This window comes from Tachypleus tridentatus, chromosome 1, assembly GCF_004210375.1.
Source record: "Tachypleus tridentatus isolate NWPU-2018 chromosome 1, ASM421037v1, whole genome shotgun sequence".
Lineage (NCBI taxonomy): Eukaryota > Metazoa > Arthropoda > Merostomata > Xiphosura > Limulidae > Tachypleus > Tachypleus tridentatus.
This window is the reverse complement of record NC_134825.1, coordinates 148586613-148605832: the sequence shown is the minus strand read 5'-3', so window position 1 is coordinate 148605832 and position 19220 is coordinate 148586613. Positions and strand designations below refer to the sequence as shown.

The window sequence follows — 19220 nt, the reverse complement described above, 5'->3', positions numbered from 1 at the left end:
GTAAACTGTGAACAAAGAATTACTGAAATGTTGTAATTTATTATATACAAATAGTAAACCGTACCCTCGATTGTGTTTAGAATGAAAACTGTGAACAAAGAATAAATGAAAAGCTGTAATTTACTATATACAAGTAGTAAACCATACCCTCGATGGTGCTTAGAATATAAACTGTGAACAAAAAATTACTTAAAAGTTGTAATTTATAGCATACAAGTTGTAAACCATACCCTCGATAGTGTTCAGAATATAAACTGTGAACAAAGAATTTCTCAAAAGTTGTAATTTGCTGCATATAAGTAGTAAACCATACCCTCGATGGTGTTTAGAATGTAAACTGTGAACAAATAATTACTGAAAAGTTGTAATTTACTGTATACAAGTAATAAACTATATTTTCGATGGTGCTTAGAATGTAAACTGTGAATAAGGAATTAGTGAAAAGTGTTAATTTACTGTGATGCCTTTCTTTCTTTTATTGTTCTTTGCAGACGTAAAGTAAAAACAGAGGTAAGTCCACGTGAGACAATTGGTTATGCTAGTATTGTTTCGACAGTGACAGGTCTTCGAAATGAAGTTACGGGGTGGAAAACGTTATTGTGGAAGGGGGTTAAGGTCTTTTATTCTTTTACCTCAGATAATAACACCCAGAGTGTATACAATTAACAATTAGGATATTAAAAAGACACTCATTTTCAAGAAGTCAACATAACACAATTATACGATACCCTCTAACCCGAACCCTTGCGAAAGATAGACTTTTCTTCTTCGGGGTCAAACTGTTCCTTGTCACAGAGCTACATTTCTACCCTAATGCTCAAACCGTTTAAAACTGATATGAAAAATATAATAGCATTTTGATCGTCTTCCTTGGCCAGTACAATGACCAAAGTTAAGTTCAATTAAGTATTTTTTTTGTAATGACTTTGAATATCACATTCACCGTCGTAACTACTGCCCGGAATCTGTAAACCAGTTGCAAACTAAACTCTACGATGACCAATCATCTTCTTGCATTTTGTGGAACCTATGTCGAACTAAATCCATGCGATCATCATAGAGAAAGGTGGTCTAAACATATATTAGATAGAAATGTTTACAAAGTACACAGTTTGTGTTGTGTTATGCCCATAAAAACCCCAGTTTTATAAATCATTATAAAATTACAACTGTTCGGGATTTAATGTTCTTTATTAAGAGATATTTCAGATTTACCTGTAAATGTTTATTTTTCGGAATACTGATAATGAATAGAACAACTACAACGTAAAAATTCTTAGAACTGACATTTAACCTCTTATTAGTGTCTAGAAATTATTAAGTTTTGTAAAACATTCACGGAATTGTGTTAATTAATTTAGTTTAGCAAGAAGCTTTAAATCTTTTGGTGATTATAATGTGGGCAAAGAAGCTGAAAACTTTATTATTGTGTTTCTCATGATAAAAATCTAGAAATGTTGGAAGTTTATATGAAAAGACTATGAATTGGTAAATTAATTATGTTATGATCTAATAGATATGCAATGTGATCTGGCGATCAGCTGAATATTTATCTTATTAATTTTTTACACCGAATATAATATAATAAACAAGCATTGTTGTCCAGTTGTTATTTGGAAAACTTGACCAATTAATTACGTACCTACTAAAGGAATCTAATAAAGAAGCAATGTGGTCAAGCGATTATTTAAAAACTTGTCTAATTAATTATCTTCCTCTAAAGGAATGTAATAAATAAGCAATGGTCTATCGATTATTTAAAAACTTTACTAATTAATTATCTATCTACTTAAATAATTTAATGAGCAAGCAGCGTGGCCTGGTGATTAATCAAACTTTCATCTAAAAAGTGCATAGGTCGACGAAAAAGTATTTTATAAGCAACTATGTTAATATTCTATTAAAATAAGTGTATTATTGTTAGGCTTTTCATTGCTGTGTAGAAATTGTAATTGCTTTACAAAAGCGGTAAGTCTGTGTTTTCAACAGTATAAACATAACAATTTTAAAATCTGACAATCAGATATTGGGTAGGTGTTGCAGGGTGTTTTGTTTTCTCTGCTGTTGTTTGTTTTAAGTGTATAGGAGTCAGCGGCTAATTATTAACAGTAACAAATAAATTAAGTTAAAATCAGCCAGTCTTAGTGACACTAAGTCCATTAACTGTATATATAAATATACACAACTAACTTTCGACTGACTCTATAAAAACGCTATCTGATGACTGTTTTAATTTTGTAACCATATACTTTTATCTGCTCTTTAACCTCACACAAACATGCAGACTTAATATTTAGTAGCATGGTTTCATTCTATAACCTTTAAATAATTAATGCTTGGTTAAACTTATAAATAAGTATCCACTAACATAACTGTTGGGTGACTTTTATAAACTTAGTGATCCGTTTAGACCTGATTAGCCAAGATGCAACAACACACGAATTTAGTAACCGAAATATACATAATTCTTGGTTAACTATGTAAGTTTAATAAATCTGAGTGTTAACCTCTGTAAACATAACTGGTGTTTGACTGGTTAAATACATTAAACAATCTCGATTTACCCATTTATCAAATTGCAATATATGATCACCAATTTTTACTAGTTTGATTTAGACAAGCAGGATGGATTTGCTAGCCTGTATACTCTTAACCATTAGTTTGATCTCGATAATTCGTTGGTCTATAAAGACATGCTACTTTGTGTAACCTTATATATCTGTGTCAAAAACTCGTTTGTTAATAAATTTATTCATTTACATTCACAGTTATTATTTACTTAACCGAATAAATAAGCTAATCCATATATATTGACTATATGTTAGTCTAATACATCTGTTAAAGCATTCTAGAACAACTTAGTAACTAATAGTGGTAAGATAACTTACTTTCTAGTTTATTTCATCTTACTCACTGATTAATCTAAACATTCATAATATACGTAAGATAACTGATTGATTAGCCTAGTAAATTTGCTAAGTTATCTAAATCAGGAATATCTGCTAGGTGGTTAGTCAGATACGTAAACTGAATACCTGCTAAATTTATTTAACTGTGAAAAATTAGCTATTGATTCCTATTAAAAATACAAATTTACAGACACTTAAAAACTGTTAAATTTACATACAGTCCTAGCCGCTGGTTGACTTGTTGAATTTTAAATTTTGGTCAGTCTAATAGTAACGTACGTCCAGTTTTATTAATATGTTATTTTAACTGCAAACTCCTATACATATATGAGCACATAACTGTAACTGCTCTAAAAATTAGTTGATGGGTGCCATACATCAATTACAGATGCAGGAAGGCTCCAGATATATGAATCCTTTAAAGTTGGATAGCTCCTCCATATCCCGGTTGACGTCGTTCAGAAGGCAGGTAGAGTCCTTGGTGGAAAAATCGGCAGACTGGCAACCAGGAGTGTGAAGACATACTTCTATGCAGGCATCTGTAGAGCCATCGAACTGGATATAGCTGGGAAATGGGATATTGTGCTCTGCAATAGCTACTCCACGTTGAGACCAGTAATTTACTGTAAGACAAAAACACTTATGCAGCTCATTTTAACACAAAATTATTCTGAAATTCAGTCAATAAAGTATGAAGGATTAAACGTATTAGTGGTCGTTTTTCAGAATGCTTGAATGATGAATTAAAATTGATACAAGTTTAAAATTACTAATAATCTCACGATTCTTCTTCTTTAAATGACAAAAATTGTCAAAATCTGACCAGAAACCCACCTGTGACCTTTACTCCCAAAAATAATATAAAATAACCTGACTAAACAATAAGAAATAACTTAGAAAAATTACATAAGAAAACTGAAACCACACCAGGAGTTGTCAAAACCCTTAACGTAGCCAGATTAATGTTTTCTTAACTTATATGAGAAACAGAAACACTCCTGTGAAGTTCTTACTGAAGGCGATAACCCAAAATTTGTGGTCACAGTGAATAAAAAAAATTCTCGCAAAAGGAAAGAAATGATAAATCAAACAAACCTCACAAAATGTGAATGACCCAATACCTCTTAGCTGCTCTGGTGAAGCAATTTTTTGTTTCAAAGTTACAGAGCTAGGAAAAGTGAATGACACACTTAACGTTCTAACAAGAAGGCCCATAACCGAAACCCGGCTCCTTCTACTACATACACTCAGTAGCCACTTTATTAAGTACACCTATCTAATACCAGTTAGAAGCACGTTTTGCCTTCAGAATAGCCTGAATTATCTGCGGCATGGTTTCAACAAAATGCTGGAAACATTCCTTGGTGTTTTTTGTCCATGCTGACTCAATAACATCACGCAGTTCCTGCATACTTGTCGGCCACACATTCATGCTACGAACCTCCCGTTCCACCTCATCCCAAAGGTACTCTATTGGATCAAAATATGGGGACTGTACAGGCCATTAGAGTACACTGAAATCACTATCAACAGTGTTGGAAATATCCATTGGAAAGCGGATAGACTACGGCTATGAGGGGAGACACATAGTTAGCAACAATGCGCAAGTACGCTGTGGAACTCAAATGATGCTCAATTGGTATTAAAGGGTCTAATGTGTGCCCAGAAAACATTTCCCACACCATTACACCACCAGCAACAGTCTGTACCGTTGACACAAGACAGAGTAGATCTATGGATTCATGTTGTTTACACCAAATTCTGAACCTACCATTTGCAAGTCGCAACCGAAATCGAGATTCGTCAGAGCAGGCGACCTTTTTTCCAATCTCCAGTCATCCGGTTTTGGTGATCTCATGCCCAATGTAGCCTCATCTTCCTGTTTTCAGCTGACAGAAGTGGAACCTAGCATGGTCTTTTGTTGCTGTAGCTCATCAGCTTCAAGGTTGACGCGTTGTTCGTTCAAAGAATGTCCCTCTGCACACTTTCTGTTAGTTTGAACAGTCTGACCATTCTCCTCTGACCTCTCTAATTAATAACGTGTTTTCACCCACATAACTGCCGTTTACTGGATTTTTTTGCACGCCATTCTCTGTAAACTCTAAAGACTGTAGTGCGTGAAAATCCTAGGAGGCCAGCAGTTTCTGAGATGATGGAACCACCACATCTGGCACCAAACATCATTCCACGGTCAAAGTCGCTTAAATCACGCATATTCCCCATATTAATGTATGGTCGAGCAACAACTGAACCTCACGACCATCTCTGTATGCTTTATATATTGAGTTGCAGCCAAATGATTCGCTGTTTGGCTATTTGAAGAGCAAATATACCCAATAAAATGGCCACTGAGTATATTTTCCTCTAAGAAAGCATCAAATTATCAGTTGAAACATAGGATATTAGCTAATTAGTGTCTGGTACTAAAAATAAGCCACTAGTTAGAATTAGATTTGGTTCACTGTATAAGCTACAAATCATAACACAAATATAGAATCATGATACGTACTTGAAGATTGATTTGGGACAGTAACAATCCTCATAGTCTTTCTCACACTAATCAAAGATTTCAGCACCATAAGCAACACTTTATATTTAGGATATAAAATATATTAAAGCCATAGTTATCTAGTACAAACAAATCTAGCCAATCAGAACATTCTTCCAGTTAAGAAAAATCATCCCATACTTTTACATTCAATTTAATGACAGGTATAATCCCATAATTTTTACAAGTTCATATACATATGTTACAAATGTGAGATTTATTTAAATCCAAAAAAGCTATAGACCCACCTTAGTTAGTTAGTTATCACCATTAGATTCCGTCTAGGAACATAGGGCCGCAATCGCTTGCGGATACTTCAACAAGTATTTAAGTGAGTAGGTTGTTAGCCCACTGCACCGAGTCGTCCCTAATTTAGCAGTGTAAGACTAGAGGGAAGGCAGCTAGTCATCACCACCCACCGCCAACTCTTGGGCTACTCTTGTACCAGCGAATAGTGGGATTGACCGTCACATTATAACGCCCCCACGGCTGGGAGGGCGATCATGTTTAGCGCGACGCGGGCGCGAACCGGCGACCCTCGGATTACGAGTCGCACGCCTTACGCGCTTGGCCATGCCAGGCCATAGCCCCACCTTGCAATATTCTAAATAACTTTGTGTATACCGTATTCGTTATTTTCAATACACAGTGCAAACCAATTCATTATCTATTGTCCATAGTATTTAGATTTTATTTTCCTAATTTTTTTCATATGGCGCCGGCCTGACATTAGCCACATGGTTAAGGCTCTAGACTCGCAATCTGAGGATCGCGGATTCTTATTCCCGTCCCACCGTGGAGGCATTATAAGGTTACTGTCAGACCCACTTTTCGTTGGTCAAATAGTAGCACAAGAATTAGCGATGGTTAATGACGACTAGCTGCCTTCTCTCAAGTCTTTCATTGCTAAATTAGGGACAACTAGTACAGACAGCCCTCGTTTATCTTTGCGCAAAATTCAAAACAAACCAAAGATATGGCCCCTAGTAAATTAGCAATATGTCTACGGAATTATACTGCTAGAAACCCTTGGGGTAACTTCGTGCTTAATAAGAACCTATTTTAAAGGAGAGAACCTAAACATTTCTGTCTCTAGCAAATTAAATCCTACAGTTTTTTGAACACTTTTCTTCTTTTAGATACTTGTATCGTTGAAATTATAGCCATCGACTCCTCTTTGTTTTCAATTTTTGCGCAAAACTACGCGAAGACTATCTGTACTAGCCGTCCCTAATTTAGTAGTAACAGACCAGAAGGAAGGCAACTAAACAGCACCACTTATCGCCGACTTTTGAGCTACTCTTTTACCAACAAACAGGGAATTAATTATCACGTTATAACGCCCTCACAACTAAAAGAGCAAGCATGTTAGATGACAGGGATTTAAATCCAAGATCCGCAAATTGCGAGTCATGCCAGGCCTCTGTTAGCGAGGCTCTATTCTACGCGCAGTCATGTTATTAATAAAAGGTTCAGTTACAAAATATCAAAGCTCACTCGCAAGCAACTAAATTCTAACAACCAATTTATTCTCCACAAACAAATAAAAACATGCGATAATCTAACAATAAAAGGAATACAAGTAGTTAGAGTGAGAATGATAATCTGACTTCTGAACACGCAAATACTAGACACGATTTAGCCAGTACGAGTTTCATGGCTACCAAAAAAAACAAAATTAAATGGGCTCAATAGAAAGCTTATATGAGAATGAACTATCGTTCGTAGTTATGTATTATGAACTTTGACATTTAGCGTGTACTGTAATAATCTTGTTTGGTTTTGTTTTTTAGATTGAAGAGTAAACGTCTGCCACTGAAACAACATTAAATCTTGTTTACGTATTTTCCGTGCATAAGATCACATCGAATATGTTGGATCAAGAAATGACTCTGTGGATATATAGGATTCACAGTTCGTCTTCCGTTGCGTAAAAATGAGTCCCCATGGCTGAAAAAACGAGCATGTTTGGTGTGACGGGCCAAATAGCTCGTAATGTTTCAAAACAGAAAACCGTTTGTTTTTTCTGTTTGCGAACTGTTACCAAGTTGGGAATTTCCTTGCCCTTTCATCTTAGTTTGAAAGAACGAAGATCACGTGATTAAAAATAGTGTGTGCAACCTCGGTTTGTTTAATATTATTGTACTTATAGGTATTAAAAATCAAGTTTTCCTTTTTTTAGCAGATTTTTCATTATTAAATTTTCAATACACTTAGAAATCTTGTTAGGCTTTTATTTTATGGTTTAGATCATTTAATACGACGTGATTTTCACATTGTTTTCACTTTAATCGTTTCTTGTTTCACTTTTTATCTTTGGTTTTGGTTTTGTCTTCGTTTTAAATTTTACAGTTTGTTTTGTTCCTTGTGAAAGAGTAAAATACTGGACTGGTGAGAAAAAGTTCTGTAAAGTTTTACTTCTGTTCGCTCTCTTACTAGTCCAGCTTTCTCTTTTACCCCGTTTTATTTTGTCTTGTATTTTGTAACTGTGGTTAGTATACGTTAATAAAGTTGCTGTGCGCTCTTTATGTCTTGATTCTATAACTTGGTATCCTTGAAACAAAATGGGTCCGAATTGATCACTCTGCAGGAAAACTGTGAACCTGGGGGTACTGCGGTTCTCACGTTAAGGATGATATACAGTCACGTTAATTTATGTAAAATTAAATGCTAATTACTAATCAATTTCATTCATTTCAATTTCCTGAAAAGAACTATTTCTCTGTTGGTAATGTCCGATCCTGAACCTTATAGTGTCTGGTGTGTCATCTATTCAACTGAGTTCTCCCACTTATTAATTAATAATTAAACTCGATAATCGTATAGACTACTAACCAAAACAACGATTAATATCCGATCTCCGTTGGCTTACTGTAAATACTTGAAAAATCATTGTAGCCTGATCAAATTAATAAATCAGATTAACTAACGTGATTAAGCATTTCACATTTAATGAATTATTGAACTGCAAACTTGCCAAAAAGGTGAAATACGTGTAATGTCAAAGCTGCAAAATGCATTTTTAGCCACGCGTTACTAAGTCGACAAAACATGAGAAACAAGTTTAAGAACGAGAGAGGGACGACCTAGAATAGGTGGAAACCTCTTAAGATAAACATTCACGTGGCCTGGTTTAGAGTACGAAGTATTACGGTATACTAGAGACGATAAAATATTAACTACTATAAAATAATGAAAGAGAATCAAAGCTTGATTGTATAGGGTAAATTGTGTTCCTATTTTTCAAAGTTTCTTTTCTCCTTAAAAGCAGAAAGTTACTACAAGGGTGCAATAACGTAAATATGGTGTTCTTATATCTTGTTTTAGTCAAATTCGTCTGAAATATTTAAATTCTAATTCGATAATTAAATGTCGTAGCGAAATTAAACTGAGCGTTTTTCTGAGTTAATAGAATTTTTGTCCATAAAGTGCATAGTTAATGGGCAAGAGAGGTGTATTCTTACTCCTACTTTTGTTTAGTAAGTATTGGGCAAGACAGGTGTATTCTTACTCCTACTTTTGTTTAGTAAGTATTCTACCTGTGCACAGAGTGAAAATATGTGGCTGTATTAACATCGCCATCCTTCATAACAGTCTGTCTTTTATCATCCAACCGTAGTTAGTTCAAGTAATTATCAGTTATTGAGGTAAAACGCTTAGAAACTAGAACTCTAGGAGTTTATTTCATACATTTTGTATACTATGGTAAACGTTTAAACAATAACCATTTTAACTGAGGTGGAAGGTATATGTTGTTAATTAACGTTATTGATTAAGGTATAAGGCAAAATTTGTTATTAGTTATAACGATAACTGTTATTTTGGGTGGTTAATAGAAATGTATATTGTTCAGCATAACTTTTATCGGTTACTTTCATTTTGATTAAATGTATATAACTCATTTGTCTTTAATAAAGGTCTTATTTTGCTGTCTACGATTCTGCCTCCTTGATTCTTACGTATTATTATTATGGCAAATATTGTTTTGTGTTTTTAATTAAAGTTAGCGATATTACAGATAACAGACGCTAAAATTAATTTCAAGTTGAAGTAAAGAAAAAGCGTTATTGTTATAAATAATTTACGTGTGTTTGGTATAAAGTAGAGAATTATGAACAGTAAGCAAAAACTCAATTTCAGCTTACGTTTTTCGCAGTAAACGCCACAATATCCACATGGACAAACACAACTAAAGGCTTTTAACAAATCCTTCATTTCAGGCTGGATATCCCGACAGGTGGCGTTGTTTTCACAGGTAGCAGTTGCACAAGTCTTGATATATTTCTTCAAAGATAAAAACGATGTCTTTTACGGTTATCCTTACATACAAAAACTTTTAAAAACACTTGTAAGTTAACCTGGTTGATACCAAAATTTACACTTTGACACCAAAATATTGTAATTGTAGAAAATCCAAGTGATTCAGTGAAATTTGATGGTAATGATTTCAAAAATGTAGTCAGAATTTGTCATTCACTTCTGGATTTTGAGTTGTTGTAATATCTCAATACTTTATCAGCACTGTGCGAAATACCATGCAATCAACTCAGTGCAGTATAATTACGCTGTGAAATTTAATTCATTTGGATAATGTAATAACTGTATTGTATAGGTGTAAAATAGCAAACATATTGTTTATGTACGTCATCTGATCTCAATATAACAATAGTGAATTATACCAGTTTTGCTTCATTTCCACGCTCACCTGCTCCTCCCGAAGCCCTTACGTGCTCAATTTCCTAAAACATTCGAAAAGTCCCTCGAATGAGTATAAAAAAGGAGTCAGAAACCTCTTTCTTTCAGAAGCCTCTCACTCACTCAGTTGGTCACTTTGCCTTGCTCCACGCACGATCAAAACAAAGTCTGATCTTCTCTCTAGCATCATTGCCGATATATAATCAAATTCTGTCAAGGTTTTAAATTATAGTTCTGTAAATATAAACAATTTTATTATTTTATATTTTTAAAAAATCATTTGAAATACGGACTACCTCCAGTTCAAATAAAGTTCGAAACATTACTGTTTTATGAAGGAAAAATATTATACTTAAGGTAATATTTTGGGTGCGAAACTGGTTACCAAGAAAACCATTGAGCTCCATCTGAGTTTGTACATCTGGCTTGACAGAGTAGTTGAATAATAAGAAAATAGGTGTACCGTTTATGGTTCCCATGAGATGACGTGAGCCCAAATACCTTCTAGTTAATTAGCTATTTATCGTGACTAATGCTTCTGAATATTCGGGCAAAACTAAGTAATACATTAAATATTCAAATATTGCATCTGCAATGAAACTAGTACCTCATGAGGATGGTCTTTCAGTACCACACCCACTAGCAAATGAGGAAACGGAAACATTACCTTGTGAAGAAGACAATGAACCATCTTAATTTAGTATTTCAATTCCTGGGACATAAAGTGGTTCCTCTGATCACAGAAAAAAAAAACCTAATTAGTCTGATTCGTGACTTGTCTCTATCCAAGCAGCACCGGGAACTACGTGGCTCTTATTTACAGCATTGGAATTATTATTCCAAAAATAAGTTTAAATTTACTGAATTCGCCATCAAAGTCTTGCTTCTCAATACAACATATTTTGTGTTTCTCCACAAATGTTGATGCACTAATGGAAAAACTACATAATGAACATTTTCCTCACAATATATCAGAATGTTTTGAATAAATATACTAAAACTCAAAAACTTGATGTGATTACCAATTTTCAACAAAGTTTTAGAATCAGTATCGCTGAATTACTCTTAAACTGTGCATTTTCACTAGTAGTAAAGATGTTTCTTTTTGATACATAATGTTATTAGCCAGTACTCTGAGCAATTATATTGATAATTGAAATTAAAATGAAATGTCAAATATACTTACTCTTGACTAAACTGTTACAATTATTATAGCATTTACAATTTTGTTTGAGTGGACCAAACCGTTCAGTAATCAGTCAGTCACATCTTATAACGAAATTTCCCCATGTTGAAAAAGTACTTAAGATATATCCAATTTGCGAAATTAACATTCAAAGTAAAAATACTCGTGTTTACTAAATCTTTTAATCACGGATTGTTGAATTTGACCTGAATTTGTTCTTATCGTCATGAATATTTATCAAGTAAGTCACTCAAGAGATTAATAGAAATTACAACACGTGTGAGAATGCCGCTAACTAACACCTACGAATTACTGCTACTCGAGGGCGTCTCAACACCGCTACGTAAATGTAACTGGCAGTAGCGACAAAAAAAACTTGTGAAACGGAAGAACAAATCTAAAATGTCATTCTTAATATTTGAAACACGTTATTTCTATGAATACTTATAACTTAGCTGTATAAAAATCTTGAAAAGAAAGAAAGTTCACAGAATAATTTCAGGCAATTTAAATACTTTGTTTTCCCTTTCTTGCTAAACATGGTCATCATAATCAAGGCCGGATTAAGGGTTTTATTGGCCCTAGGCTTTTCAATTTATGGAGGCCCCCTCGAGACGGAACTTTTACGTGCAATGCATTTATAGTCATAGCTTGAGGCCCTCTAATTAGTGTGAGGCTCTGGGCTTCAGCCCAGTAAGCCCATGCCTTAATCCGAGGTTGATCATAATTATACATCTCTAATACACTTTCATTATGTACTATATGTCATATCACACTTTTGTTATATTTATATATAGTGCTAAATTTCTAGGCCTAGAGAGTACCGGATCCCTTCTGGTTAGCCGAAAGTGCAATGGGAAGCTAAAACCTTTTTGACGACAACGATTTAAACTTTAGTTGTATAATAAAGAACATTTTGCTGACAGAACAGCAGATAAAATACAGCTATTTGTAATATATATGCAAAAACGGCTCGTTTGGGTTGAGAAAATATTTTACGTAGAAGAGCGAACAACGTTTCGACCTTCTTCGGTCATCGTCAGGTTCACAAAGAAAGAAGGTAACTGACCGGAAGCTGACCACGTGTTAGAAGGGATTGTGTAACTGAGTGTTGGAATGTAGAAGGCGGTGTTAGATGTTTGAATATATAATTTTATTTTATTATATTTAATATAGGTATAAAGGCGTTCCTTTATATTGGTTTATTTTGGGTTTAAGTTGTTGTATAAGTAAGGCTTCTTTAATTTTGCGTTTGTTTATGTTTGTTTCTTTATTTAGTATTTGAGTGTTTTCTATGGTTATGTTGTGTTTATTTGACTTGCAGTGTTCGAAAACGTGTGAAGGTGACTTTTTATGTTCTTTGGATCTGGTTTCCATTTTCTACTTGTTTCTCCAATATAGAAGTCGTGGCAGTTATCACATTGTATTTTATAAATAATGTTGGTGTGGTGTTTGTCAGTGTAGTTTTTACATTGTATAGACCTCAGTTTTGTGTCTGGTTTTTAAATAAATTTGGTATTAACTGGAATGTCATATTTGGTTACTAGTTTTTGCCAAATGTTTATTATTTTTAGTTTTACCTGGGAAGTTTGGCTGTTGGATGTCAATAAAATTATCTAAGTTGTCTTCTTTCTTTTGTCAGAAAAAGAACAAAAAAATTATATTTTCCAGAAACACCTAAAAACAACATCTCAAACGATTTTTTCAAAGAATTTTCTCACAAAACCATCAACATAATTTCACAGAACAGAAAGCTAAAAACCAATCTTACAAAAAGTGACATTAATTCCATTAAAAACCTAAAACAAGACAAAAACATAAAAATTCTAAAAGCAAATAAAGGTAACGCCATAGTCATAATGAACACGAATGAATACATCCAAAAAATGAAGAACATCCTATCAGACCCGAACAAATTTAAACCAATACACACAAATCCAACAAAGACACACGAGACGCAACTAAACAAATTACTACTAAAAATGAAAAAAGCTAACACAATTTCACAAACACTTTATTCCTACCTACGTAAAACCGACTCACGCACACCACAAATATACGGCATTCCCAAAACCTCATAAACCAGATTGTCCATTACGACCAATAATGTCCACATATGAATCGTTTAATTACAATCTTGGTAAATACATAGCATGGGCATTCTCCAAATATGTAACATCAGCCAGCTCATTCATCAAAGACTCTTTTAATTTCAAGTCTAATCTAAATCAACTTAATCACAAAGCCTTAATGGCCAGTTTCGATGTTATATCCCTCTTTACAGAAGTTCCAACCACTGAAGCCTGCAAGATAGCCTTAGAACTCTATATCCGTGACCCTAACCCAACTATAGACATTCCCAGCAACCAATTAACAACCCTCATAGAATTCACCACGATAAAGACAAACTTCATGTTCAACAACCACAATTATATACAAACAAATGGCCTAAGCATGGGCAACCCAGTATCACCAGTTCTAGCCAATATTTTTATGACACAAGTTGAAACATAAGCAATTAACACAGCATTACATCCACCACTATATTGGTACAGATATGTAGACGACACGGTTGCAGGATTCATATCTACAGAACACACACTTAATTTTTTCAATCACAGTAACTCTATACATCCCAACATTACCTTCACATGTCAAAAGAAAAAAAAACTATCAAATATCATTTCTTAACCTCAAAATTACAAGAACCGACACAGAATTCAAAACAGAAATCCACCGAAAAATCACTCATACTGGACTATACATTTCTTGGGACTCAGCACATGAAACAAAACAAAAACTCAACATACTAAGAAACCAAATAAACACAGCCATAAAACTATGCTCACCAGATAAAATTAACGATGAAGTAGACAAAATAAAACAATACTTCATCAGCATCAATAAGTTTCCTCCACAAACCGTAGAAAACATTATATGCACACACCTAGACAGAAAGCAAAATCAACCAACAAAAGTAAATATATCTCACGTTTCAAAAAAATCACGAAATCATATACTGCTGCATACCATATATTCCCGACATCAGCAGACAAATAATAAACATTTGGCAAAAACTAGTAACCAAATATGGCATTCCAGTTAATACCAAATTTATTCAAAAACCAGGCACAAAACTGAGGTCTATACAATGTAAAAACTACACTGACAAACACCACACCAACATTATTTATAAAATGCAATGTGATAACTACCATGACTTCTATATTGGAGAAACAAGTAGAAAAATGGAAACCAGATTCAAAGAACATAAAAAGTCACCTTCACACGTTTTCGAACACTGCAAGTCAAATAAACACAACATAACCATAGAAAACACTCAAATACTAAATAAAGAAACAAACATAAACAAACGCAAAATTAAAGAAGCCTTACTTATACAACAACTTAAACCCAAAATAAACCAATATAAAGGAACGCCTTTATACCTATATTAAATATAATAAAATAAAATTATATATTCAAACATCTAACACCGCCTTCTACATTCCAACACTCAGTTACACAATCCCTTCCTAACACGTGGTCAGCTTCCGGTCAGTTACCTTCTTTCTTTGTGAACCTGACGATGACCGAAGAAGGTCGAAACGTTGTTCGCTCTTCTACGTAAAATATTTTCTCAACCCAAACGAGCCGTTTTTGCATATATATTTCTCTACAAGTGGGTTTTCTCGACATCACTGAGCTATTTGTGCAATGCCATTGTGTTTACAAATTGCAGTTGTTCGTAATGACGAGAAACCCACTTGAAGTAAAATTGTATTTCAAGACGAGTTGTATTAGCATTAAAACTTTTATTAAAATAAAGTAGAGAAAAACATTTCGACTTTCTTGGTTTGCAAACTCTCTTTGTTAACCTGAATACGACTTAAGAAGGTCGAAACGTTGTTCTCTACTTTATTTTAATAAAAGTTTTGATACCCATACTGGCCGTCTTGAGATGCAGTTTATTGACTAAAACGACGGCCCGACATGGCCAAGCGTGTTAAGGTGTTCGACTCGCAATCCGAGGGTGGCGGGTTCGAATCCCAATCGCACCAAACATGCTCGCCCTTTCAGCCGTGGGGAGATTATAATGTGACGGGCAATCCCACTATTCGTTGATAAAAGAGTAGCCCAAGAGTTGGCAGTGAGTGGTGATGACTAGCTGCCTTCCCTCTAGTCTTACACTGCTAAATTAGGGACGGCTAGCGCAGATAGCCCTCGAGTAGCTTTGCGCGAAATTCAAAACATACAAACAAACAATTAACTTAAACGTTACTTAGACCATTGTAATACAACTAGAGAGAGGAAACGCAATTGAGTAGGTAAGTTGAAAACATCCAGGTAGTTTTTAAACTATTCTTAGCGTTTTCGGTTTTGAAAAATAAATTTCAAAACACATTTTGAATCTCAGAGCCGTCAAAAATTAATCATTGTAAAGTACTGTGATTCCTGGTCGTTTATTCTAATGAAGTGTTTCGAGCTTTGTATAATATATACATACAACATATTCATAAGTGGAAGGATAAAATCGAATAAATATATTTTGTAATTGGCATAATAATCGAAGTTTTTTTAATGTAGTTTTACTGTGATCAGACATTCGTTTTATAGAAATACTGCAAGTTTACGTATCATCACTTTTGTTTTGATATGAATACTACCCTAAACCAAAGATGTAATTTTAATATTGTTATCCACACTTCAGTTTTTATTAGAATGCTAAACAATAAAATCCCAAAACGAGGATCTTGTATTGCAAGAAACAATATGTGTATGTCGTATTAAATTTTTAAAATATTTAACATAAACACACTGGACTATCACTATTTCTTTAGAGGAAAGATCACACAACTTGCCTTACCTCAGCCACAAGTATCTTGGCTCCTGGATGTTCAATAAGGTCTCCTCCTAAACTGCTCAGGATCTTACATTCAAGACTTTCCCCTCGGGGAACGATATTAACAGCCACACACTGCTTCGTGCTGCCACAGACAGCAACGCATGCAACAGCGCTGATCACCGTATTGGTCCAGGCAGAGTTCTGTGTTTTATTCCATATAACAACTCGGAAGGTGTCACTTGAAAAATTTTGTGATTTCAAACTGATGGAAAACATCAAGTTTGAAAAGTTGCAGACGAAAAAGAGAGCTACATGAAAATGCTGAATCATTCCCGTGACGATGTTTTGCCTCAAAGAGCCCTACACTCAAGATAAGCCATCGTTGAAAGTAACCCAACGTTATAGAAACAGTGAAAATAAACTTTGCTAGTTAGTCCCAAAACGAAAATGGATTTCGTGCCGGATTAATACCTTGCATGTAACTCAGTACTACAGTATATCTATAATTTTTGTCGGATATAGCCAGATCGATTTCGAGCGGTTCTGATTAAATTTAAGTACTTCTCCCAACACACCACTAGATGTAACTTCAGATACAGTAAATCCAACTAAGTTTAGCCTTTAGCTTTTGTAATCGCAGTGAAAGTAAGTATTCAATCTGTGCACGTGCCCACTGGGTCTGAACAAAACGTGATTAGTACACCTAAAACTGCAGGAAATTGTCGATCTCGCTCTCCAAACCTCATTAACATTACTAGCCACAGATGCAACACTAAAATTAATTAACCTGAGTGAAATGTAGATATTTTTGTTACTCAGGGTTCAGCCTCGTAAAACCGCAGCAGTGATCAACTAAAAACTCTGATTGCTTTAGATATCAAAACTTGCCTACATTACACATTTCCGACACAAGCCGAAAGTGAACGACAGCCGGATATTCGTCTGATTGTTTTTATGATTGTTGTATAGATGAGCATGCACAGAAGTCTAGAATAAGTAATCAACTTTTAAGTTCTTCCTTTCTTCTAAAATTATGTAAAACAAATCTAATAATGAAATACTTACCATTTAATCAACTCCTAGTTTTCAGCTGTTACGTATATATTAACAAGCGAAACGTAAATTAATTTTTCAGACTATAAAAATAGCAGTTCAGTTGCTTGAATTCATCGCGTAGAAAACTGAGATTGGTAAGTGTGTTTATCTTCCCTTAGATGTCGTTATTTTTGGCATGATGCAACCTTTAAGTGGTTTTACCACTTCTGTAAAGCAAGGACTTGTTTTAAATCACAATGATTGTTAGTTTGTTTGTTTTGGAATTTCGCACAAAGCTACTCGAGGGCTATCTCTGCTAGCCGTCCCTAATTTAGCAGTGTAAGACTAGAGGGAAGGCAGCTAGTCATCACCACCCACCGCCAACTCTTGGGCTACTCTTTTACCAACGAATAGTGGGATTGACCGTCACATTATACACCCCCACGGCTGGGAGGGCGAGCATGTTTAGCGCGACGCGGGCGCGAACCCGCGACCCTCGGATTACGAGTCGCACGCCTTACGCGCTCGGCCATGCCGGGCCTTAAATCACAATGAAAACCACTATTTAAAAGTACGAATGAACTACGTATGTGAAGAGTTGCTAAATGTGATGTTTTTTACAGTTTTCTTGTGTTATATGTATATATATTCTTTATCCACCTCTGCATAGAGCTGTGTTTAATATTTTGACTTCTGAAAATTAATTTTAAAAATGCTGCATTCGAAATGAGATTCGTTATATTCAGAATTTTTATTGAAACAACACGTATTATCTAATATAAAATAGCATTAATTAAAACTGTCGTAATAGAACAATTACATTATTTTTCTGTAAATCGGAAACCTAAAATAAAGATTTTGTTTTCTTTTACAATTTATGAACGTTTTAAAAGATGTTACCTGCCACTATTCTTAAGGAAACAATCAACAACAAAACATTGATGCTTCGCTGGGTTAGTTTTAAATTACTGAAACACAAGCAATGTCCGAGCAAATAATTTCCCTTCCGTTGAGCTTTACCATACAGATTTAAGGTATATAAAAAAATTATAAGTAAATAATGCACTTGTTACGTTTCAGACAACCAGAAATACATTCACATTTCTTTGAAATGCATAACATCACTAAAACATTCATGTTGTTCAACATTATTGACGATAGGCTAATGGTATTTGGTATTGAATGTTTATTTCCAGGCTATAAGTATAAATACAGTAGTTAAGACTCGTGTAGGGATTACGTGTTCACAACTTGTTAGAGGTCATAGATGCAATGGGTTGGTTTTATTTGGGAACTCGGGACTGGCATATACTTTTAAGGAGAGTAGTAGTGCAATTTTAATGTAGAGTTTGTAAGTTGGGGACTATCCTAATTAAAATGAAGACGATAGATAAAGAGAAGTGTAGACTGTCGGAAATGGCAGCAGTATTTTAAGAATAACATAAGTTTTAGGGCAGATAACTTTCAGGAAGTTAGAAAGCGTAATATTTGGGCTAAAAGTAGGAAATTTCATTGTAATATTTCTATTCTACTGAGCACAAATTTTATACCTTTGCTTCTGCAGACAAGAAACTAATGAAGGGAAGGAAAACAAAAGGGTAGAAAAGGATGTGCATGATAAATTAATGAGGTTATAGTTATAGGTAATTCTTTGACTATCAAAGGATAGTCTGTGGGGTGAATAGGGAGAAAATAATTACAGTATGCTATCCAGTGGAACAGGTGTATGATATATTTGACAGAGCAAGCAAGAGATATAGTAAAGTTATTAGAAATGAAGCATTTTTGTTATACATGTAGAAGCTAATGATCTGGGGAAGGGTGGGTCAGAGGAGATAATTGATAAGTACAATAGATTGATAGAGGCCATAACTTTATTTTGTCAGGGATACTGCACAGAATTAATTGTGTGGATGAAGTTATAATTAGGTCATTAGGTCTAAATGCTAGGCTTAGGTTAGTATGTAAGAATAAGAATATTAGCTCCTTGGACTTGAGGGA

General features: G+C 34.4%; 1 protein-coding gene across 1 annotated transcript; it reads right to left on the bottom strand.

Annotated features, from left to right (window-relative positions):
- Positions 1-1175: 1175 nt before the first annotated feature.
- LOC143226712 (uncharacterized) lies at positions 1176-16849 on the bottom strand. The gene is made up of 3 exons (XM_076458075.1): positions 16206-16849; positions 9603-9741; positions 1176-3532 (listed from the first exon to the last, which is right to left on the bottom strand). Exons 1-3 carry the CDS (start codon positions 16512-16514, stop codon positions 3288-3290), a joined length of 693 nt encoding a protein of 230 aa, XP_076314190.1. The 5' UTR covers positions 16515-16849; the 3' UTR covers positions 1176-3287.
- Positions 16850-19220: the final 2371 nt, after the last annotated feature.

Excerpts from the sequence above, each read along its gene's own strand:
- LOC143226712 (XM_076458075.1), bottom strand. The coding sequence starts at position 16,514 with ATGATTCAGCATTTTCATGTAGCTCTCTTTTTCGTCTGCAACTTTTCA. Across the intron at positions 9,742-16,205 it reads CCAAGATACTTGTGGCTGAG|AAATATATCAAGACTTGTGC; the intron begins GTAAGGCAAGTT and ends TTATCTTTGAAG. Across the intron at positions 3,533-9,602 it reads TGGCGTTTACTGCGAAAAAC|TAAATTACTGGTCTCAACGT; the intron begins GTAAGCTGAAAT and ends TTTGTCTTACAG.